General features: G+C 39.8%; 1 protein-coding gene across 2 annotated transcripts; it reads right to left on the bottom strand.

Moving 5' to 3' along the window:
• Positions 1 to 1,920: 1,920 nt before the first annotated feature.
• nras.L (neuroblastoma RAS viral (v-ras) oncogene homolog L homeolog) lies at positions 1,921 to 25,119 on the bottom strand. Of its 2 annotated transcripts, XM_018244944.2 has the most exons (6): positions 24,965 to 25,119; positions 12,701 to 12,828; positions 8,624 to 8,802; positions 6,230 to 6,389; positions 4,901 to 5,024; positions 1,921 to 3,457 (listed from the first exon to the last, which is right to left on the bottom strand). In XM_018244944.2, the coding sequence occupies exons 2-5, from the start codon at positions 12,809 to 12,811 to the stop codon at positions 4,905 to 4,907; spliced, it is 570 nt and encodes a 189-aa protein (XP_018100433.1). In that variant the 5' UTR covers positions 12,812 to 12,828; positions 24,965 to 25,119; the 3' UTR covers positions 1,921 to 3,457; positions 4,901 to 4,904.
• Between the last annotated feature and the right edge of the window lie 487 nt (positions 25,120 to 25,606).

Here is a 25,606-nt window from a genome sequence, read left to right as displayed (position 1 = left end):
AAATAAAATTTTCTAATTTTCAAATGTTTTTTATGGTCAAAACTCTCACATTGTGAATTATTCAAACTCAATTCGAGTTTTAATTCAAATTCGAATTTTGAGATTTATCACACTCTGGCCCTTTAAAGACTCAAATTTGACTATTCACCACCTAAAACTTGCTGAGTTCATGTATAAGTCAATGGGAGAGGTCCAGGGATCAATTTGGACATAATAGAAGCCTTCCTAACATTCAAGTTTTTTTCGGAGAAAAAGCTTGTATCGAGTGAAGTCTGATTCGATGCAAACTCGATTTGAGTTTTCACGTCGGTAAATTTTAAGCGAGTTTTGGATACTCAATTTTTTTAATATACAACTCCCCACTTGAATTTTCGAGTACATTTGAATTTAAAAACTCACATGAATTTGACCTTTAATAAATGTGCCGCTAAATGTTTATGGGTGCCAACCTTCTTTAGTCCATAAAAGCAAGAGTCACTCAGTTGTGCTGTCTCTGCTATGTAACAGACGGCTCTCCAGCAGAAAATAACTGGCCAGATGCATTCAATTGATCTGCAAAAAAAGACCCCAATCTGGCTTTTCCTCATTTCCCCAAATGCCTTTGTGAAAACTGGCGTAAAGAGAAAGGTAACTGTGCAACATCTTCAGTGCTATACAACAGAAGAGCAAATGATTTGACAATGCATGTTAAGGCATGGAAAATAGATATTTAAAAAGGTGGTTCACCTTTAAGTTAATATTTGGTATGTTATAGAATGGCCAATTCTAAGCAACTTTTCAATTGGTCTTTATTATTTATTTTTATACATTTTATAATTATTTGCCTTTTACTTCTCTTTCCAGTCTTCAAATGGGCTTTGCTGACCCTCATCTAAAAAACAAATGCTCTGTAAGGCTACAAATGTATTGTTATTTTTATTTCTTATCTTTCTAGTGAGGTCCTCTCCTTTTCCTGTTCCCGTCTCTTATTCAAATTAATGCACAGTTGCCAGGGTGATTCAAACCCTAGCTACCAGATTGCTTAAAATGCAAATTGAAGAGCTGCTGATTAAAAAGCTCAAAAACAAATAATAAGAATGAGAACCAATTTCAAACTGACTCAGAATACCAATCTCTACATCATACTAAAAGTTAACTCAAAGGTGCACAACCCCTTTAATAAATGCTTTTAAATTGCATAACTTCAAATGTCAGTATGGTTACCTGAGCTTCGTCACTCATAAAACATAAACAAGCCTCTCAGTCTTTAATGTTATAAAACAGTATTCACACGTGGAAACATTTAATTAAAGGGACAGTGTACAACTATGCACCTCTTTGCTCAACAGGAGAACAATAAGAGTCTGGCCACACGGGGAGATTAGTCGCCAGTTGACAAACCTCCTCTTCTTCACGGCGACTAAAATGAAAATCGCATGGGTGCAGGCTCTCTGAGCGCTTCGTTTTCTGAAGTCGCCCCTTAATTGCTTCACGAGGAAACTTCGGGCGACTTCGGAAAACTAAGCGCTCCACGAGCCTGCCCCCAGACGATTTTCATTTTAGCCAGAAGGCAGATCAGGGAGATTAGTCGCCGCAAAAAAGAGGAGATTTGCGCCGGGCAACTAATCTCCCTGAATCTGCCCTTGTGGCTAGATCCTTAGAAGGACTTGTGTTGAAAATGGATCTGCCTAGTGATATTTTGCTATTTTAAAGCACTGACTTAAAATGGTTTTGTTTTCACTGAACCTCACTCCCCCCATTTAAAAAGGTAACTTGTTTAGTTGGAGATAAAGATCACTGCATAAACAAGCCCCTTTCTTCCATAAGAAGCAGCCTTTGTTAGGTTTTGAGATAAGGAGTGGCTTATAGGGTTTATCAGAGGACTCTGAATTGGTTTTTACCAACTTCTCTTACTGAAAAAGTGACTTGGCAGACTCGTTAGAAAATTACCATGTTTAACTTTGTTTAGTGGAAAAAAAAAATTACAAAAACCAATACAGGATGTTTCTTAATTAAATCAATAGGGGGATGCATCATGTTCAAAAAGAAAGTACACTGCCCCTTTATGAGCAAGCTGATTTCTGGACAATCCTGCACTATTGATCACTGAATATGTGTTGAAAAGAAAAATGTAAAAATGTTCCTTGGTATCAATATAAGTAAAAAAAACAAACAAAAAACCTTTACCAGACTATTTTTGAAAAAACAAAATGAATAATTAATACAGCTTAAAATAGTAATTTTAGAAAGCAAGTACTGAATACATAGAAATAGTTCTCCATTTAATAGTCTAAAATGGAAGTTGACAGCCTTCATCCCTGGACTGGAATGCCCCTTTCAACAGCGATTGCGTGGGACATGGAATTGCATCAAGAAGCAGAAAATTATTTTAAGGTGCTATCACATTAGCAGAGACACCAACCCCTCTACCCCGGGCCATGTCCCCGATCGTGCTACCTGCTACTGAGGATTTGGGCTGTTTTCTAGGCTTTTCAGCGGCAGGGACAAATCGGGATGACTCCTGAAAAAATCTGTTGACGTTTGCATTATTTTTAGATTTAAATAAGCAATACAGGATCTTTTCAGTAGAAAACACATGCCTATGCAGAAACTACCATTTCACTGTGTATGTTTCACATGAAGTTGGCTTTGTTTACTTACATATTATAGCCAAGATGATACACTGTTAAGGCAAAAGGTAATTTATATAAAAAAAAATCTTATCTAATCTTTGGTCCTTGACATCTGTCCTTAATCCCTAAATTAGTTCCTACATCCGTTTGTTACATCCAGAGTGAAAATACACAGTAACCCAAATGTCCAGAGTTACAAAGAAAGAGCCGAAAACCATTGCCAGAATGGTTGGCTCCCCTCCTCTGTACTGAATAAGCACATATTTCTTTGTTAGATTTTTGCGTGAAACCCTGTCATATTTGTAATTGCAGGAACCGTGGTTTCCTTGAGTAATATTTATTCCAAATGAAAAAAAAAGGCAACAGCACATTTGATTTTCATTTACAGTGTTGTCTTTTAAGTCAAAGATTGCCCTTCATATTGGCCTGAGAGAAGTTATTGAACACGGTTTGAATGTTTTGCCTCCTAACCTTGGTAAATGAAAAATAGAGGTGCTCAACAATTTGTTAAAACCATGAGATGAGGGCATAACAGCAAGACATTGGGCATAGCCAGGTAATGCTCTGTCTCACCGATTGATGTTACCTGGGTTACCACAAACAGTTCCAGTTGGCTGTGTCTTGTCCAAAAAAAAAAAACAAAAACAAAAAAAAAAACATAATCAGCATCTAGTTTGCCGTCTAGTTTGGCAAGTTCTTCCACAGGTTTAAGTACATGTTCAGTGATCCGACCATGAGTTAAGGAGGTAAGTGGTATTGAAAAGTGTTGTTTGGATTGATAGCAGTCGTATCTTGTGCGAATGGCTTTTGGAAAGAGTGGGACTCTTCCATAGGAAAACAAAGGTCTGTGGAAACAAAGCTAGTCAGTCCTATTTCAGAATTCAAAAGGTAATTACTTAAACAATTTACTACTAAGAGAGTCAAAAGCCTAACCTTGGATAGACAAATAAGGGTCCAATTTAGTTTGAATGGCTAATGTGCTGTTCTGTTTAGCAATCAATTAGCGCAATGTGCCAACGACAATGACTGAATAAAATACACTCATGTAGATAATATCATGTAAAAGGCTTTCCCAAGTTCATAAATCATTTTCTAAAGGTGGCCATACACAGAGAGTTCCGCTCGTTTGGCGATGTCGCCAAACGAGCGGATCTCTCTCCGATATGCCCACCTTGAGGTGGGCAATATCGGGCTGATCCGATCGTGGGCCCTAGGGCCCAACGATCGGATCCTAACGAATGGGAACGGGCGGTCGGATCGCGGGACCGCATGAACGAAAAGATGCGGCCGCGATCCAACGGGATTTCTTGTCCCATTCGTTCGAGATCTGACAGACTTTCGGCCGATCTCGATCGGGGAAGCCCGTCGGGGGGCCCCATACACGGGCCAATAAGCTGCTGACTCGGTCTGTCGGCAGCTTTTATTGGCCCGTGTATGGCTACCTTAAGCCTCTCTGATTTTATCGCACAATTGTTCCACAGAGAAGATGGATATTTATTGTTCAGTGAGTGGGCTCAGTATATCCCTACTAAGTTAAGATATTGGGTTAAGGTCATCACATTTAAAATTCATTACCCATGCCCAAGTGAATTACCTCTAGGCAGTGATACTTTTCAAAATGTCAATGCACTAAAGGTCATGCTGACCTTTTTTCCATGACAGGTCTGCTTTTGTAAGTTAAGGTGGCCATACATGGGCAGATAAATCTGCCGATATCGGTCGTTTAGACCAATTTGACAGTTAATCTACCTGTCTGTATGGAGGCTTCCGACGGGTCTTTCCGATCAATATCTGGACACGATATTGATCGGGAAGGTTTGATTTTTCTCCCGACACGTCTGAGCTCATTGCGCTCGTCGTAATCCAAACGTTTGGCCAGAGGGCCGAACGTTCAGATTACCCCCGATATAGCCCTGCCGTTAGTGGCATATCGGGGAAAAGATCCGCTCGTTTGGAGATGTCAAACGAGCGGATCTTATAGTGTACGGCCACCTTAAGGAGGAACTTGAAGTTCCAAAACCTGACTGTTTTGCAAATCTGACAAGAGTTTTAATGCTAACACACTACTGTTGAACAAATATGGCAGCCCCCCTCAAAAAGTAACAGGGGAGATCAGATAGGTAATTAAATGCACTTTTATGGCAAAATGATAAAATAGCATGCAGACCATGTTGTGATAAATATAAATAAAAATATTCATTTTGAATTTCAGTATCTCTTTAACAATCATCAGCAGATTGGACTTATCAATATGTCTTCTACTCAAGTGCACATTAAAAAGCGCCCACCTGATTACATAAGCTTGCAGGGAATTCGGATACATCCTTGATTGTTATCTTCACTGCTGTCCAATTTCTTCATTCTATACTGATGAATTTCTCTAACCAAGGTGTAAAATGCATCTTCTACCCCCTGGAAACAGAATGTGGAAACACATGAATTCTCTGTAATATTTGCATATTGTTTCTGACAAAACAGTAGTTATATCAAAATACAATGAAACCATGAAGCCGTCAAAAATTAAAAAGGGTCTCTTGATCATGCTGTGTAAAAAGTGAGGTGAAACATTACCAGTGATGTTGCTCAGAACAACCAATCATATCTTTGCTCTTGTTTTTTAACTGTTGAAATCTAACTGCTGATTGGTTGCTTGCCACAAATCCGGGCCTGGTAATAAGGACGGAAACACATTGATTCCTTCTTGAAAGTAGTTATAGAAAGAACTATATACAGGTAAGGGATCCACTATCTGGAAAGCTGTTATCCAGAAAGCTCAGAATTACAGAAAGGCATTCTCCCATAGACTCCACATTATCCAAATAATTTTTTCTGCTGACCTACAGTTCACAAAGCATGACTAATGTCCTTATGTACCATCTCCCTTAAAGGAGAAGGAAACCCTGTAGAAAAAAACCCCGTACCCCCCACTCCACGTAGAGCCCCCTCCCTCCTTCCCCCAGGCTAACTGCCCACCCGGGGAAATGCCCCATTCTTTATACTTACCCGTCATCGCTGATTCTGTCAGCGGACTTCACGGCATCCATCTTCCAGGTCCTCATAAGCTGACTGGGAGATCGTCAATCTGCGTCAATTTCGGCGCATGCTCAGTTGTTGAAAACAGAAAAATTGCTCCAACTGCCTATGCGCCGACATACCGATCTCCCAGTCAGCTTACTGAAGACCAGAAGATGGATGCCGCGAAGTCCGCTGCCAGAATCTGCAACGAGGGGTTAGTATAAATTATGGGGCATTTCGCCGGGTGGAGGAGGGAGGGGGGGTCTACGTGGGGTGGAGGGTACAGGTTTTTTTCTACAGGGTTTCCTTCTGCTTTAAGAGTGGTGGCACACAGGAAGATTAGTCAATCGATAAATCTTCGCTACTGCAGGCAACTAATTTTCCAGAAATGCCTTCTCGCCAGCAAGAATGTGAATCGCTGGCGGGATGGCATACATATCGATTCGGTTTTCTGAAGTCGCTTCATGAGGAACTAATCTCCCCGTGTGCCACCACCCTTTAGACTTTTTATAGCTAGCAACTAGCAGCAGCTACTGTTTTTCTTGTGCAACATAAACCAGTCCATTTCCTTGCAATGTTTGTAACATAGGAAGTTTCCATGCCTGTCTTGTCTTTGCCGAGGTCTCGATGAAAGGAATTCCATAGCTTCTGGCAAGCTCTTGGGCTTGCTTGGTATCCACGGTTCTGCTTGGCAAATCGCATTTATTTCCAACAAGCACCATGGGGACATCATCTGAGTCTTTCACTCGTTTTATCTGTTCCCTGTAATAAAAAATGACCATTAAGTTGATATGTATGCATACATATTAACATATGCAACATCCCTATGCACCAGCTAACGATGCCATTAAAGATCACAATCCACAAAGTAAAATGCCACCACTCTTTTCCTTTCTATGAAATGTTTAAAGGCATGAAAACATTATTATGGCCCTCTGCCCAAAGGGCTTCCAGTATGATATAATTTAATTATAACTCATCCAACCACCATTTTGTATATTAAATTATAATTCAAAATCATGGAAATAAGTTTAGAATCAACCAACTTTTATTTTCAAGAAAACATACTGTATATCTACCTACTTCAAAACAACCAAAAGATATAACACACACACCCTATTATCTTCTCATATTAGTTTTAAGATAATCAGCTGTCTGTGCCATAATCAAATGCCGTAACTGGGTATTACTGTTGCTGTGGTACTTGCACAATAAATCTAAAACCTCCAAAGTGGGCCTCATTTACTTACATAGGTGTATAAACTGCACTAGAATAGTCACAGCAACCATTGAGATCATTCCATTAATATACTGCTATAGTCTGATGAAATCTAAATGCTGACTGATTCCCACTGGATAATAAAATGGTGCAGTTTTGAGGCTATATTAGAAAATCATCCATACCTATTAAAGCACAAAACGTATGTACATTTATTTAATGTAAATACTCCCAAAAAGGCATAAATAAGTTATTTCATTGTAATTCCTCCATAAAGCCTTTAAAAAAGCCATTTCTTCTGTTCAGCGCTTCCAAGGTCACCAAACTGAGGAGACGAGGTCTAGAACGAGGTCTAAGTGGACCTCCAAAGGATTTCAATGGCCCTCGGTTTGCTTGAGGAATCCACAGACTACATTGTATGACATCATTTTAATGTTATCTGCCCTCAAGCATGCTGTAAGAGATATAATTGACCCATAACACGTAAAATGATGGACGGCACTACTCAAGAACCATGCAGCAACTTGGCATGAAAATTCTGGTGGCCATGCCATTAAAAATTACCCCTTTTCAAAGCAAAATAATGTCAGAAGGATTGTATGGTCCTTTTTAAAAAAATCCTCTGTTAATACAAATAATAAGATTCTAGAATTAAAATGTCTATTAAAATTAGTGTCAGACGAGCTGCTTTCAATGTCGTCTGGCCCATCTTTATTATGCACTAACGAGGTATCTGCCTGTCCGTTCAGAACAGAAGGCAATATAACGACATGTAGTGACATGACACTAGTCTACGAGAAAAGAGCTAAAGCAAAGAATTTACTTAGACTGGTTCTGGAAATGGATTTATTCGAATATGTAAATGTGTTGTAAACAAGGGAAATCTTAAATCTTATTGGAGTTCTGCATGTATAAAAGACACAGTAAGACAATTTATAAGTGTGTACTTTTTCCAATCTGCAAAATGCAATTGTATTTGCTTTTAAAGGAGAGATAACCCCTAAAAATGAATATGGTTAAAAATGCCATATTTTATATACTTAATTTATTGCACAAGCCTAAAATTTCAGCTTCTCAATAGCAGCAATTAACTTGTCACAGGGGGTCACCATCTTGGAAAGTGTCTGCGACACTCACATGCTCAGTGAGCTCTGATCAGCTGTTGAGAAGCTAAGCTTAGGGGTCGTTGCAAATTATCAAGCAGAAAATGAGGTTTTCCTGTAATATGAGCTGATGCTACAAGGCTGATTATTGAATTCTGATGCTAGTTGCACTGGTTTCTGTTCTGCCATGTAATAATTAACTGTATTAAGTACTAATCAGCCTTATATGTGACATTTCTATTTTGTGTACTGCATATATATATATATATATATATATATATATATATATATATATATATATATATATATATATATATATATATATATATATATATATATATATATATATATATATATATATATATATATATATATATATATTATATTGTGAGTGGGTCCCTAAACTCAGTAAGTGACAGCAGCACAGAGCATGTGCAGTGAATCAGCAGAAAAGAAAATGGGGAGCTACTGGGGAATCTTTGGAGACACAGATCTTCCCTGCTAAAGGGCTTTGGGTGCCTTTGCCTGGTACAAAAGCCAAAAACATAATGAACAGCATTTCTACCTACTTCTTTAGTTAAGCTTTAGTTCTCCTTTAACACAAAAATACTACGGTTACGTTTGTAAACTGTCAAGCACGAGTGTAAGGGCAGAAATTCACAAGTTGGATTTACCTGTAGGCATTAATATCAGCAAAAGACTTGCTGTTATTAATAGCAAATACACACAGAAATCCTTCCCCGGTCCTCATATACTGGTCACGCATAGCACTGTATTCCTCTTGACCAGCCGTGTCTAAAATATCCAACAGGCAAGTCTCTCCATCAATCACTACCTGTTTTCTATAGGAATCCTACAGACAGAGAACAAACAAGCTTTAGAAAACAAACATCATACCAGTTACTTGCTGGAACACCACACAATGTACTGGAACTTATATACGTGGCTTCTTCTACAGGGCAGTTGTTCCTTTACTCAATATCATGGCTGTATTTGCTAACACAGCTTTAAAATAGTTGCCATTTTGTACATACGCCAGAGTCAATAATTGCGGTTGTATTCCTTCAAACTTGTTACGGAATGCCCAGTTCTAAACAACTTTTCAATTGCTAATTTTTTTTTTTAATTCCTTGTTTTGTGACAAAAAGTTACGCGATTTCCCTCCCGGTCGCTAATTTGCATATGCAAATTAGGATTTGGATTCGGTTCGGCCGGACAGAAGGATTGGGCAGTTTCCGAATCCTGCTGAAAAAGGCAGAATCCTGGATTCGGTGCATCCCTACTTAAAACAAATGCTCTCACATTTATTGTTATTGCTACTTGTTTATTACTAATTTTTCTATTCAGGCCTCTCCTATTCATATTCCAGTCTCATTCAAATCAATGCATGGTTGCTAGGGTAATTTGGGCCCTAGCAACCAGATAGCTGAAATTGCAAACTGGAGAGCTGCTGAATAAAAAGCTAAATAACTCAAAAACCACAAATAATAAAAAATGAAAACCAATTGCAAATTATCTCAGAATATCACTCTCTGCTTCACACTAAAAGTTAATGCAAAGGTGAACAACCCCTTTAACGTGGCAACAGCAAATTTTCTTTACTACATCTTTACTGTGCACGAGTGATCATGCATTTCTCATGGTCCTATAAAAACTCGGATACTCATGAAGAACGAGAAACTTAAAGACAAGCAAAAGTTTTGTGCCCAGTTCAAGTAACTACTACCAGCGAGCACTCGTACTAAAGTGATGTTTATGATCCATTCTGTCAGTCTTTGAGCTGTAACATAAGTTTACACCAATACAGCTGTTGCTTTACAGGAAATGTTGTGAACTGTAGGTCAGCAAAAGACTGTCAAGTATATACTGTATGCGGTCTTCAGTTCACCTTCCTTCCAAAGCCAATTGTTGTACGTTTATCTCATTTAAAGGGCTGAACTCATCAGAAAATGGGGGGAGACTGGCCCTCCACAACTTCCTGTGGAAACAGCAGAGAGGGAGGGGCTGAGTTGTTATTCGCTTCGATATAATCCGATCCTGGCCAGAGAACAAGCTAAAAGAATTAATAGCATTATTTGCCCCCCCTCCCATATTTCCCACTATTGGATAAAACCAACAATCCATTCTGTTAGAGAGCAAACAGCTATAGCTGAACTGCATATTGCAGCATCTCCTTACAGATGAAATGGACACTGGGAGCAGCAGGTTAAATCACTGGTTTTTGGAAGCATAAAATAATTCCTCTATTGCATTTGTGTGCAGTCAAAGACCTACCGGGTGCTGTAAAAAAAACCTCTTTGCTCCCTTTCCATATAACTATTTTTGAAACTTTTGACATCTTGTGTATTGATCCCTGGTTCCTGACCAAATGGAAAGTACATGGGTCAGCCATCAACACATGGTAATGCTCTATGGATGATGGCACGTGGAATTTTTTGGACTTTGTCGCTTGTGGGAGACACACAGAGCTACTAGTAGCAGCTATTTGTCACGTCTACAAAACAGACAATAGCGATGGGTGGTGGCAACTTCAGGCGACTTCGGAAATCCAAAGTGATCCCGCCGGCGATTTGTATTCTTTCCGACAGGAAGGCGTTCGGGGAGATTAGTCGTCCCCTGTAGAGATTTGCCCCTGGGCGACTAATCTCCCCGTCTGTCACCACCCTTAGGGTGGTGGCACACTGGGAGATTTAGACGCCTGCAATAAATCTTCGATACTGCGGGCGACTAATCTTCCTATAATGCCTTCCTAACAGCAAGAATGCAAATCGCCAGCGGGATCGCACAAGTGGCACTTCAGTTTTCCGAACTGCCAACATATCCCAATCCATTCAGGGAGGGTAGCAGCAATTTATTCATGTCTCACAGCTCTAAAATGGATTATAATGACTCTAGTGTTGCCTTTAGATCATTGCTTTAATGAAATGTGCAAACGTGTGAAATAGTGATTGTCCTATCACAGTCAGTAATCCGCTGTACCACCTTTAAAATACAATTACTGCATCTAGGAGCTCCCTGTAGCTATTGGTCAGGATCTCACATTCCTATAGAGGAAAGGTGGCCAAATCAACACCAACATGATCAGGATCGTGGAAATAATCCATTACAAATCTAACACCATTTTACACCAAATTTTGCTGCGCCTCTCCACCCACTGTGCTTAACACTAGGAGCTTTATCACAGTTTGGGGAGGGGCTGGATCACTAGTGCAGATAATGCAATTGCCTCCTTTGATAACTTGCCTGCTGCTGCAGTCTGAGGTTTGTTTCTCAACTCTTCTCATGGCAGCAATGCCCCTGAGCACACTGATATGCAGCATACCCTTATCCGCAGACCACCTTTCTTGATGTGGCCTGATGCCCGAGCAAAGGGAAGGTCATGAAACTGAAATTGGTTCTGTCACAGCTACATTTTAAAAGAAGCAGATTTTAGACATGAAGGGCCATGATCTGTTTATGGTGTTAATAATTCCATTTTGAATTTCTTATATGAGTGAACAATGGTTGAGCAAATGGTGATAAGCACCATCTTGAGAACAAAATCTTTGTTTGATTAGAAGCCTCTGTACTGGTGTGCTTTGGAAACAAAAGAAGTGCCTTGACAATGCTAAATAAGGCTTTTTCCTTGATGGGATGGAAAAGAATGGGTGATGAAGCAAATCTGTTGGCTGGTAGTTGGAATAGAAAATCTTGTAGTCTGCCAATACTCTGCGCTCTACTTAAGGTCCTGAACTGAAATATGCCCAACATTATGCATATAAAATGTATCAAATACTTGTATGTAGCCAAAAGTTTTTGTCTATCAAAAGGCCAAAATGACCAGTGTTCAGTGAGCTTGATAAAAGGCCGAAAGGGGCCTGAAATGTTGCTGACCAGGTTTTGCCATGTAAACTTCAATAAAGGCATATTTAACCTATTTTGGTGCTGTATAAAGAAACTGCTCTAGTGGAGGATGGACCACTGACAGTACGTGCACCAAAATTCAATAAAGCTGGGACATTGGAGCCGACTCAAAAGTCATTTACAACTGAAATATGCCCAATAGCTGAAATCTCGCTCCACTTTGCTTAAACAGGTGGAACCGTAGTGTTGCTAAATTCTAAGTCAAGCATGCAGATGGACAAGGCGTCCTGGAATTTTTCCCTTATGAATGCCAGGACTCCTTCCTGAATGACTTCTGATGGGATATTCATCTGTCTGAGGTAGACTCTCTCTTCATGTTTATGATGAAGGGCCTTTAGGGGTTTTGTAGGATATCCCTTACTGTGTTATGATTTATACATGATCCTGGGTGAAAAAGTGGGCCACCCAAATATACATATGTTTGCATTAAGTTATAATGTAATTGTAACTATGTTCAGCTGATAGCAATGGAAAAATATTCCATACCACTGTGCTCCCTGAGGTGAAATATAGCTGGGCTCAACCATGTTTAGGCTTTACTTCCTAAAACTGTTGCTTCTGTAACTTTAAACATAGAAAGATGACTATAACAGCATTGGAAAGCAATGTCCTCTAAAGAGGACAATCTGAAAAATTGGGACAGGGGGTGGAGACACACCTCAAAGAAGGAGAGAAAAGACAAAGCTCTTCTTCAGTCTTTTTTGACTCCAGAAAAGTGTAATCTAACCCCAGTTATCCTGCTCTGGTGGCCCAGTGGGGCTTTAGCAAGGAAATAAACAGATGTATGCATACATATATATCATGAAGACATTCTTCAGTTTTCTAATCAAAATGCAACACTTTTTTACCTCGATAGTAGGATCATACTCATCTACAAAATGGTTCTGTATAAGCTGGATTGTTAAGGCACTTTTCCCAACACCTCCTGCTCCCACCACCACCAGTTTATATTCTGTCATTTCTTCAGAGTCGCGCCCTAAATTGAAAAAGACAATGGTTAACTGCAAGTAGTTTCTTCTATTAATAATATTTTCTGTGGCAAAATGAATCCTGGCACATTACCGCAATCTTGAAATAGACCTTCTCATCAAAATGTATCATTGTATTTGTGCTTGAAAACTTTGTGTATTGGTGTATTTGCCTCCAATCCAAAGCATTATAACCTGATTATTTTTCCATGTTTCATTGAGAAGTGGGGCTGAAATATTAGCCCCCAAGAAATCAATATGGACATCCCAAGCAACAAGCTTTTATAAAGATATAAGCAGCAGCATTCACAATGGTGTCATGGAAGACATTTGCTTATGTAACACTCTCTTTAGGTAGCAGTTGACTCCCAGGGCTTCTATTCAAATTCTTCCCCATAAAAAAAGCAAAAAAGAAAACAGGCTTAGCAGGACATTACTGGTTACAGGCATTAAAAGTACATGTATGTGAACTTGTATCCAGAATGCTTGGGACCTGGGGTTTTCTGGATATGGGGTCTTTCCAAGATTTGGAACACCAGAACTTAAAGTGATACTGACACGTTCCTATAAAAATAGGAACGTGTCAGTATCAGTGAAAAGAAGCTGCATGAGAAATAAAAGCAGCTAAAAGCCCCCCCAGCCCGGTGAACCTTGGTAAAGGCGACCCTCCGTCACCATTAAATCATCTTGCCGAGTCACGCTGGGCTGGGGGCGGCACGATCCCTCCATAGGCTGGAGTCCTGTTTTCATTCGTAGTTAGCCAATGGAGGGATCGCGATGCCGCTGGGGGTGGCTTTTAGCTGCTTCTATATCTCGTACATCTTCTTTTCACTGACACATTCCTATTTCTATAGGAACGTGTCAGTATCACTTTAAGTCTGCTAAAAATGATTTAAACAGTAGGTAAACCCAATAGAATTGTTTTGGCTCCAATAAGGATTAACTATATCTTGGTTGGGATCAAGTACAAGGTACTGTTTTATTACCACAGAGAATGGGGAATTCATTTTAAAATTGTGAATTATTTGATTAAAATGGAGTCTATGGGAAATAACCTTCCTGTAATTCTGAGCTTTCTGGATAACGGGTTTCCATATAACCGATTCCATACCTGTTTTTCCATAAAGGCATCAGGTATTTATAAGTATTAAATATTGCTAATTTTAGCTGAAACATTTCGCACCTAATGAGACAGCGGGGCTCATTTATAAACACTGGCCAAATATGCACATGGGCAGTAACCCATATCATCCAATCAATGAAAAGCTTTTTTTCAGTCAGCTGCAGGTTGAACAGTGAAAGCAAACATCTGATTGGTTGGCATGGGTTACTGCCCACAGTGTGGTGAAGTGAGATGGATTTGTAATCTTGTGCTATAGTGAAGGGGGCAAATACAATCATGTGCAGTATGTCAGTACAGCAAAGCAACTACACTAAGCTGCACTTATGGACCATAAAGCATCACACCAGGAGCTTGGTGACAGCAAGAATTTGTTTTCTGAGCCCAGATTTCTACACCTCAGGTCCACACATGTCCTTCTGCAACTCTCCATGTTGTTTTCCTAGAAGCCAGCAAGACGTTTACAAAGATAGACACTTACAATGACCACAGACCACAAAAGAAAAGCTTTCCCAACAAAAATCCAAAGCTGCACAGAAGCCAGGGAACAATATTCAATTGATCATTCTTTTGTACAGTTGCCATAACTGAGGGGACACACCCTTCAGACATTTCCTCCTTGAGACTCACATTCCATTTACACAGAACTGCAGGCATCACATCTGCACACAAGCACTTTTAACATGATACACCCGCTCAGTTAAAAAACGAGGTTGTGAGTTATGTTTATTTGTTACATGTACATGGAACATTGCACTGACCGGTCATGCAACGCTTATGTTTTACATTATATAACCCCTCCTATGGCCTTGCAGAGAAACATCTTAAAGGAGAAGGAAAGGCAAATTATAAATACGCCTCTAATCAAAGGCTTGTGGAAAAGGAACTTACGTAGCCTTTTAAAAGTTTTCTCCCTAGTTTGATGTGGAAGGAGTAGCGCTCATAGGCAGACTGCAGCGGTGGACTCGGGTGACGTCACGCTGCACACAGTCTTCTTGTATCCTACTGCCAGAGGCAGCCTTGATGCTCATTGGGTGCAGGTCTGGACTGAGAATTAAAATAGGCCCTGGCATTTCAGGTAAATAGAGGCCCACTCAGCCCACACAGAGGCCCAAACAACCCCCACCAACCCACTAAATACTGACTTTCTATGGGACCTTATAGCAGCCCCTCTGGCATTTGCCAGACCCCACGGATTGCCAGGCCTGATTGGGTGTAATATACATCTACTGCGCAAGTCCTTCGTGCTGCCACTACTGATCTGCTGGCGCCGATTCCTAACGAGTGCTACGTCTGTAGTGATGCGCTCCTGGGGTCAAGTTGTTTTTTTTTTTTACGCACATGCGCAATACAGAGAAGGAAATTACTGGGAGATAAGTATTTACTTTTGCCTTTCCTTCTCCTTTAAAAGTAGGGATGCACCAAATCCAGGCAGAATCCTTCTGCCTGGCCTAACCAAATCCAAATCCTAATTTGCATATGCAAATTAGGGGCGGGGAGAGAAATCGCCTGACTTTTTGTCACAAAACAAGTAAGTAAAAATGATTTCCCCTTCCAACCCATAATTTGCATATGCAAATTAGGATTCGGTTCGGTATTCAGCTGAATCTTTCGTGAAGGATTCGGGGTTCGGCCAAATCCAAAATAGTGGTTTCAGTGCATACCTACTTAAAGAGGAACTAAACGATCTTCCATTGAAATGTACCCTCAATGGACAGTCTGCCCTGCCCCGACACAACCCAACTGCCCCTTGGAATCTGCTCTCAAACCCAGAGCTGCACACAGGGGTGATAGATAATAAGGGAAATAATTAGCTTCCTATGCACATGCTCCTGGCCGCTCATTACCGTAGTGGATCATGGAAGCAAAACAGGTCCGGTCTGAGAAATAAAATAGGCCCTGGCATTTCAGGTACACAGAGGCCCAATCAGCCCACATAGAGGCCCAAACAGCCCCCACCAGCCCACTAAATACTGACTTTCTATGGGACCTTATGGGACCGCATTTTCCAGAACCCACAGATTGCCAGTCTGGGCCTGAAGCAAAACATGGCAACCGCCCACCCCGATACACAGCTCTGCAGTCCAGGCACAAGTACAGATGGATAATTTAATTTGGGGTAGTGGGGTCGATTCAGTTTCAGAATGGTGACACATTCCTGATAAATGTGGAATGTGTCACTATCACTGTAAAGCTTCTTTAAACTGCTGCAGCTCCTCCCAACCAGGTTATCAGTAACAGCACATGCTAAGCCTCAGAGCCATTTCTTGTAAAACTTTTGTCACATTTTTTGTGGCAAAAATATGTTTCACTAATGATACACTTAAACTTGTTTATCATAATAAATAATCTTCCATGTTGTAAAAGGAGGGTATTATACGTCACCTTGGTGTTCCGTGGCCTTTTTAAAAGCACTTGGCTTTGTACTTTTATACGGTCATGGAATCCTTGGTAACTTATAATATACTTGCATTTTACAACAGGGGGTACTTTGTTTACTATGTATCATATCAGGTTTAAATATATAACAAATTATATCCTTAAAGGGGACACTTTTTTCAATTCAGTTTTAGATTGTTCCCCAGAAATAAAGACTTTTTTTAATTACTTTCCATTATTTATTTTTTACTGTTTTTCCAAAATCTAAGTTTAAAGCTGAATGTTAGTGTCTCTGGTGTTTCAGTCTGGCAGATCAGTAATTCAGGCGCAGACTTTAAACTATTACAATTTTGCAACATTTAGTTGATACATTTCTCAGCAGCATCTCTGGAGTATTAGCAACTATTGTATCAATTCTAACAGCTGCCTGTAATGAAACTCAGAGATTCTGCTCAGCAGGGACAAAGATAAGAAATGTATCAACTAAATGTATCCATTTAGAACAGTTTACAGGGTCAGCGACCCCCCCTCCCAGAGCTGCTTCAGAAGGTGAAAAAAAAGACACTTAATAATATTAGAAAAACGGTCACACATAGAAAATAGAAAGTTATTGGAAAAAGTCATTATATCTGGTGATCTATCTGAACACAACTAGTTGTTTGAAGGTGAACCACCCCTTCAAAGGGCATGTAAAGGCAAAAAAATAAAATCCCATTTTTACTATTTTTAATGAAAAAGAAACCTATCTCCAATATACTTCAATTAAAAAATGTGTACTGTTTTTTTTTTATAAGAAACCTGACTATGCAGTGCAATTCTCCCTTCATTTACTGCTGTGGATAGGAATTGTCAGATGGTCCCTAACTGCTGAGCAGGGAAACAATCATACTTATGAACAGCAGGGGGAGTCCCTGCCTTACTTCCCAGCAGCTTTGTTTATGACGATCCCTAAGCAGCCCAGACCACACTGAGCATGTGCACAGTCTTAGTCTTGCAAAGATGTTTAACAAAGTTACAAGATGGTGACCCCCTATAGCCAATTTTGAAAGCATAAATTATTTGTTTGATTAGGCTTGTGGTGCAGTAAGTTAATGTTTATATTTAGTATACAAAACACAACATTTCTAGCCTTATTCTATTTTAGACTTTACATTCCCTTTAAGTGTCACTTTATGATGTCAGAATGCATCTCTTTGATGACAATGTCTCCTTGCAGAAGTCCTGCCTATGCCTAACCGACATCAATATGATCAACATACTGGCGCCTCTGAAACTATTTTGGTGGACACTGCATGAAGTGTTTACACCTTTCGTTTGTCAATCAACAAGCAAGGAACATGCCAAATGAGGGTCTGCACTAATGTCATGCACAAGACCTCTGACTGATTTGAGAACAACTGTGGCACGGGCAGTCCCCCAGATGCCTGAAATCATTACCCCTACCCACACTTATTTGCTCAGCACATTCCTAAATCAGAATATTCAAGGTAATAAAAAAAAATAATGTACACAAGACAGTGTAATATTAAATGTATCCTTATTCTTGCTGCTGTAGTGCTGTAGATCTACTGTATATGGCTAACATGAAGTACCCTGCATGTCAACCTGCACCTCCACCCCACACTCCACACAAGGACAAGGAAACTTTAAACTAGAATTTAGACAAACAGCTTCATGCCAAATACTAGATTTATCCTGCTCTCTTTCCTTGGTATGGATCCAGGGTAAATTCACTTATTGCACGAGGATTGTGGCCACCATATTGCTTCTGCTGTTATACTCCAGGAAAGCATGGATGCTTTGCATAATCATGCTTAGTTACATCAGCTGACCCTGACAATTAGATTTTGAATCAACATTAGTTTGTGTCATTGTAACTTTGAGATGCTCTGTATACGATGCACATGCACCATGCAAGGCTCAATCTTCTTACTAAGATTTAACCAAGACACATGGTAAGGGGTTTGTTGCCCTTAATAGGGTTAATGCACTGAACCCTATAATTTGGCACGTTCATTCTTTATTTTCTAACTACTATTAAACACCAGAATTTGACAAATATATTTACTGCTTGAAAATTCCTGATGAAGATGGGGAAAATCACTGATAGTGTGTCATTCTCCAGGCAAGAGACTTGGCTATCTGTGTCAACATTTATCAGGCACAACAGAGCAATCAACACAATTAATTTCAAAGGTGTAATTAAAACTAAGTTGATATGTAATAATTTTATTAAGCCTTTAAAATTCTCAAACAATATAAAAACCTGACCCCAATCAATCAATACAAATTCATAAAAATAATCACTTATAGCGAAAACGAATTGATAGTTAAAAAATAGACAATTCTCCCTTAAATATAGTTCCCTCTACACAAACCTCCTGCTCTACAATCTGGAATTTAGCCAACCAAAGTCTTAATGTGTGAGTTATAGTTCTCCGAACGTCTATCTCCAGAGGTCTTCCACAATTAAAAATCTGGGGAATAAGATGAAAGGTGTTCCTCCTCCAGCAGAGTCTCAGATACTAATGTATACAGGGGACATATGCAGTTAATTGAGGTGAAAGGGCATGTATTGGGGGTCTGGGAATTTAAAATTATAGCAACCAGGAAGGAGCCATGTTGTGGACACTGTTATTAAGACAAGCCTTGTATCATCTCAGAGTCTTGTTTGTGCACCAGAATGGGGGACCTGATGTCCATCCCCATGTACTGGCTACACAATTAAATGGTTAAGAGAGCTGGGGGAATGTGGGGAGAGCGGTGACATGTAGGAAGTGCTGAATGGAAAGTGAAAGTAATTGCCTGCCCTGCCTCGATGCCTAGGCATAGAGGCGGGGTAGGCAAAATTTGATTGACAGCTGATATTTTTAAATGAGTTTACAACAGCTATGAATGCTTTAATAAAAAAAAGAAATTGGATTTCATGTTTAATTTAAAAAGGACTTTTATTATACCGATTTTCATGTCTGGGTGACGGGTCCACTTTAAACTGCTTGAAAAAGCCCTAGAGGGGCTAAACACATCACAGAACAGAGGTTGTGTCTCATTTCAATAACCTAAATATAATTAAGCTGGCCAACTACGTCAATATCGCTGTCTTAAATATATTGATAATGGGTTGAGTGCAGAGGACTCTTGTATGTGTCTATATGTATTTTGTGGTCACAGCCTCATTGCACCCCCGCCTAATGTTTTTAAAAAATAGTGGTGAGCACAACTTTCCCTTGTTTGTTATAGTTATACAAGAGCAGTGACCAGCTCTATGTTGTAGCTCCCACCCTTCCCAGCTATAGTCAGGTGATCCCACTGGTGTCTAATAAAAGGGCAGCCAAGTATGGAGGTTTACTTTGAAAGCAGCTAGTAAGTTGCAGGTAAAACCTAGTCCCTTTGTAAAATGTATAATGAAGCAATAGAATTCTTAATGAATCAGATGAAAATTAAGCGTAGGACTGGCCAGATATGGGATGACTTTGACGTAGTTGGCCAGCTTAAATATATTGCAATATATGGACAAACAATCCCTGTTTTGTTTAAAGGGTAAGGCATTTTTTAGTAGCAGTATGCACAAAATATCGCTGTCTTAAATATATTGATAATGGGTTGAGTGCAGAGGACTCTTGTATGTGTCTATATGTATTTTGTGGTCACAGCCTCATTGCACCCCCGCCTAATGTTTTTAAAAAATAGTGGTGAGCACAACTTTCCCTTGTTTGTTATAGTTATACAAGAGCAGTGACCAGCTCTATGTTGTAGCTCCCACCCTTCCCAGCTATAGTCAGGTGATCCCACTGGTGTCTAATAAAAGGGCAGCCAAGTATGGAGGTTTACTTTGAAAGCAGCTAGTAAGTTGCAGGTAAAACCTAGTCCCTTTGTAAAATGTATAATGAAGCAATAGAATTCTTAATGAATCAGATGAAAATTAAGCGTAGGACTGGCCAGATATGGGATGACTTTGACGTAGTTGGCCAGCTTAAATATATTGCAATATATGGACAAACAATCCCTGTTTTGTTTAAAGGGTAAGGCATTTTTTAGTAGCAGTATGCACAAAATATCGCTGTCTTAAATATATTGATAATGGGTTGAGTGCAGAGGACTCTTGTATGTGTCTATATGTATTTTGTGGTCACAGCCTCATTGCACCCCCGCCTAATGTTTTTAAAAAATAGTGGTGAGCACAACTTTCCCTTGTTTGTTATAGTTATACAAGAGCAGTGACCAGCTCTATGTTGTAGCTCCCACCCTTCCCAGCTATAGTCAGGTGATCCCACTGGTGTCTAATAAAAGGGCAGCCAAGTATGGAGGTTTACTTTGAAAGCAGCTAGTAAGTTGCAGGTAAAACCTAGTCCCTTTGTAAAATGTATAATGAAGCAATAGAATTCTTAATGAATCAGATGAAAATTAAGCGTAGGACTGGCCAGATATGGGATGACTTTGACGTAGTTGGCCAGCTTAAATATATTGCAATATATGGACAAACAATCCCTGTTTTGTTTAAAGGGTAAGGCATTTTTTAGTAGCAGTATGCACAAAATATCGCTGTCTTAAATATATTGATAATGGGTTGAGTGCAGAGGACTCTTGTATGTGTCTATATGTATTTTGTGGTCACAGCCTCATTGCACCCCCGCCTAATGTTTTTAAAAAATAGTGGTGAGCACAACTTTCCCTTGTTTGTTATAGTTATACAAGAGCAGTGACCAGCTCTATGTTGTAGCTCCCACCCTTCCCAGCTATAGTCAGGTGATCCCACTGGTGTCTAATAAAAGGGCAGCCAAGTATGGAGGTTTACTTTGAAAGCAGCTAGTAAGTTGCAGGTAAAACCTAGTCCCTTTGTAAAATGTATAATGAAGCAATAGAATTCTTAATGAATCAGATGAAAATTAAGCGTAGGACTGGCCAGATATGGGATGACTTTGACGTAGTTGGCCAGCTTAAATATATTGCAATATATGGACAAACAATCCCTGTTTTGTTTAAAGGGTAAGGCATTTTTTAGTAGCAGTATGCACAAAATATCGCTGTCTTAAATATATTGATAATGGGTTGAGTGCAGAGGACTCTTGTATGTGTCTATATGTATTTTGTGGTCACAGCCTCATTGCACCCCCGCCTAATGTTTTTAAAAAATAGTGGTGAGCACAACTTTCCCTTGTTTGTTATAGTTATACAAGAGCAGTGACCAGCTCTATGTTGTAGCTCCCACCCTTCCCAGCTATAGTCAGGTGATCCCACTGGTGTCTAATAAAAGGGCAGCCAAGTATGGAGGTTTACTTTGAAAGCAGCTAGTAAGTTGCAGGTAAAACCTAGTCCCTTTGTAAAATGTATAATGAAGCAATAGAATTCTTAATGAATCAGATGAAAATTAAGCGTAGGACTGGCCAGATATGGGATGACTTTGACGTAGTTGGCCAGCTTAAATATATTGCAATATATGGACAAACAATCCCTGTTTTGTTTAAAGGGTAAGGCATTTTTTAGTAGCAGTATGCACAAAATATCGCTGTCTTAAATATATTGATAATGGGTTGAGTGCAGAGGACTCTTGTATGTGTCTATATGTATTTTGTGGTCACAGCCTCATTGCACCCCCGCCTAATGTTTTTAAAAAATAGTGGTGAGCACAACTTTCCCTTGTTTGTTATAGTTATACAAGAGCAGTGACCAGCTCTATGTTGTAGCTCCCACCCTTCCCAGCTATAGTCAGGTGATCCCACTGGTGTCTAATAAAAGGGCAGCCAAGTATGGAGGTTTACTTTGAAAGCAGCTAGTAAGTTGCAGGTAAAACCTAGTCCCTTTGTAAAATGTATAATGAAGCAATAGAATTCTTAATGAATCAGATGAAAATTAAGCGTAGGACTGGCCAGATATGGGATGACTTTGACGTAGTTGGCCAGCTTAAATATATTGCAATATATGGACAAACAATCCCTGTTTTGTTTAAAGGGTAAGGCATTTTTTAGTAGCAGTATGCACAAAATATCGCTGTCTTAAATATATTGATAATGGGTTGAGTGCAGAGGACTCTTGTATGTGTCTATATGTATTTTGTGGTCACAGCCTCATTGCACCCCCGCCTAATGTTTTTAAAAAATAGTGGTGAGCACAACTTTCCCTTGTTTGTTATAACCTAAATATAATTATAAGTGATCAAAACTCCTAAATATACAATCCTAAATATATAATCCGGCAATGGATGTGACTTAGTGTGATAAGTTCCGGAGTTTTGCGCAGTGTCGGACTGGGACACCAGGGGCCCACCGTAAAACCTTAGACCAGGGGCCCACTCTCTACTATTATTATTCTTCTCCTCACTCAACCTCTATTCTCCTAGTATTTATTCTTTACATACTATAAACTATTATTCCATCTATTTAGCCTCTTTGTTCTCAAAGAAATAGGTAATAGCCATGAAATATGCCAAATATTTAGCAGCAAAAGGGCCCCCTGACACCTGGGCCCACCGGGAGTTTTCCTGGTATCCCAGTGGGCCAGTCCGACTCTGGTTTTGCGTTCCACAGTGGAATACATGCGCTGAATAGCAGCCAGTGCCATCTTGGATTGGCAGTTTGAATCGGAGCAGTTACAGAGAGCACAACTACCTCTGCGCTAATCGTACCTACACAAAGGGAAGGTGCATTATTGGGCTACAACGTAAACCGGAGTGCAGGATCTGGTGAGAGTGGTCCATTACTTTGGGGCACGTGTGCTCAAAAGAGAGTGGTGGGGGACGGTCCAATACATACCCCTTTGTCTCTCAATTAACTGCATATGTCCCCTGTGTACATTAGTATCTGAGACTCTGCTGGAGGAGGAACACCTTTCATTTTATTCCACAAATTTTTAATTGTGGAAGACCTCTGGAGATAGATGTTTGGATAAATATAACTCACACATTAAGACTTTGGTTGGCTACATTTTGGATTGTAGAGCAGGAGGTTAGTGTAGCAAGAACTATGTTTAAGGGAAAATTGTCTATTTTTTCAATTAGTTTTCGCTATAAGTGATTATTTTTAAGAATTTGTATTGATTGATTGGTGTCCTGGCTGGCCAGGTTTTTATGTTGTTTGAACATTTTTAAGGGTTAATAAAATTATTACAAATCAACTTGTTTTTTTTTTTTTTAATTACACCTTTTACATTAATTATTCTATTTATTGGTATCCTCAAAAGGACCTTGTGGATTAAAGGTGTATTAAAGACCGGTGGGAGAGAGAATATCTTCTCTTTAATGTCGCATTACTTAATATGTCTCTCTCAACCAACACAAATCCCACTTATATGTGTAGGGGGATCAGTGATGTTTGCCCATCTGTGTTTGGGTAAACATCGGGGGGGGAGGGGTGTATTGCAGCAGATGGAGCTCCAAGAGACATAAAGGTGCAACTTGTGGGTCATGGAGGGTGGGGTTTCCTTTTCATTGTGCAGGACTATTCACCCAGTGGTCTAGGAGACCAGTTGGTTAATAATTGGAGACCCTGCAAACTTAGCAGCACAGGGCCCTGTGATTCTTGGAGACAGTCATGGTTAACAATACAGTCACATCCCTGGTCAAATTATTTCTCATGGTGCATATCTGAGCACTGGATTATAATAAAATAATAAGACCTGTGGTGTTCACTCAGAAGTACCCTGAGGTGGTGCAGTAAAAGGAGCACTGGTCCGGGGTATAGGTAAGTAATTATAATCGCATGGGGGGACAACATTTTGGCAACCCCAGTGATTTGACCTTTCTTTCTTCTTTAAACGAGGTTTCCTTCCAAAAACAACTTTTTTCTAAGCAACTTTCTAATATCAATTAACCAAACGTTTTCATGGGTACGGATCGGTTATCCGGCAAGCCGTTATGTTGAAAGCTCTGAATTACGGAAAGGACATCTCCAATCGACTCCATTTTATCCTTATCAGAAGTGAAACCAGCCTATTGGGTTTATTTAACGTTTACAAGATTTTCTAGTAGACTTAAGGTATGGAGATCCAAATGAAGGAAAGATCTGTTATCTGGAATACCCCAGGTTTGGCTAACAGGTCCCATGCCTGTATTTGTAAATATAATTAGGATTGAAAGCAGTGTTTTGGGTCAGAATACAGTAGCAGGAATGCAGATCATGTAAACAATGTGGCAAAAGCAGCTGATTAACGAGCCTGGAATATATTCAACTTCTGCTACATTGTGGGGAAAGGGACAAACAAATACAAATGTCAATCACATTTACAACGAACTATAAAACCCCTTGGGAATGTTCCATTGTTGCTTAGGAATTTAGCAGGCCTTCATAGTCTGAGATGTTGCAACTTGTTAATTGGCTCTATTGGTTTATTGGCCAGTGAGAGGCTCAGTTTAATTAGACACAAAATATATTTTAAGTTAAATCAGCAAAAGAAGCAACATGGCAGCTCCCATTGATTATAGTAACTAGCACACAGGGTAAACAGCACCTCCATTGGACATAAAGTGAAAGCCATTTGGGAATGAAGAGGGCACGTTTGTAAAAGAGAAATGTCAGAGCAGCGTGAGTGTAACGTGATACATATGACAGTTGCAGTGCTGACCGGCTAAATCCTAGAAAACCCAGGCCCGTGACTTTCTAAATGCCACCCGCAAGGTATAATAATTGATTAACAGCATCGTCTTCACTCACCCGCCTCACAAAGTTGCTGAAAACCCCTTCCAGGTCCATGCACCAGCCACTCTTCTCATAAAGTCCCAGAATTATCCCCTCCCTACTAGGGCGCACCCTCCTTTCCCTCTACAAACTTCCGCATCCACATCAAACATCGCGAGAACTTCCTGCCAGCATTCCGCGTTCCACCTCTCTGTAAACTGGCAGCGGAGATTAGACTTGTAGGGGCGGGTATCGGTGTAAATGCGCGTTAACAATAAAAGTATTGAGAATCTGTGTCCTGTTTTATCCATCGAATTGTTAATGCAACTAAACACACACACAGATGAGCTCCTCTTGATCCCAGAGAGGCTTAAATATTTGATTTCCTGTCAAAAGCTTCAGGCCATTCTGAGAAGCTTCTATGAGCCGGATTGTGCTCAGTGACAGGCAGATCCCATTCCTGTCAGGGACAGAACACGTGGTGGTTGAGGGCTCAAATGCAGTTCTCCCCACAAGTGGGAGAAGAGGTTTTCCAGTCAAATTGGGCTACTAATTTAAAGGGGACCTGTCACCCAGACACAAAAAGCTGTATAATAAAAGTCCTTTTCAAATTAAACATGAAATCCAGTTTCTATTTTTTATTAAAGCATTCATAGTTGTTGTAAACTCATTTAAACA

The sequence above is a fragment of the Xenopus laevis genome, chromosome 2L, assembly GCF_017654675.1.
Source record: "Xenopus laevis strain J_2021 chromosome 2L, Xenopus_laevis_v10.1, whole genome shotgun sequence".
Classification (NCBI taxonomy): Eukaryota; Metazoa; Chordata; class Amphibia; order Anura; family Pipidae; genus Xenopus; species Xenopus laevis.
The sequence above is the reverse complement of the archived record's forward strand: the minus strand, read 5'-3'. Positions and strand labels throughout refer to the sequence as shown.

Excerpts from the sequence above, each read along its gene's own strand:
- nras.L (XM_018244944.2), bottom strand. The coding sequence starts at position 12,811 with ATGACAGAATATAAACTGGTGGTGGTGGGAGCAGGAGGTGTTGGGAAA. Across the intron at positions 6,390-8,623 it reads GCTGATATTAATGCCTACAG|GGAACAGATAAAACGAGTGA; the intron begins GTAAATCCAACT and ends TTTTTATTACAG. Across the intron at positions 5,025-6,229 it reads CCTCGGCAAAGACAAGACAG|GGGGTAGAAGATGCATTTTA; the intron begins GCATGGAAACTT and ends TTCTGTTTCCAG.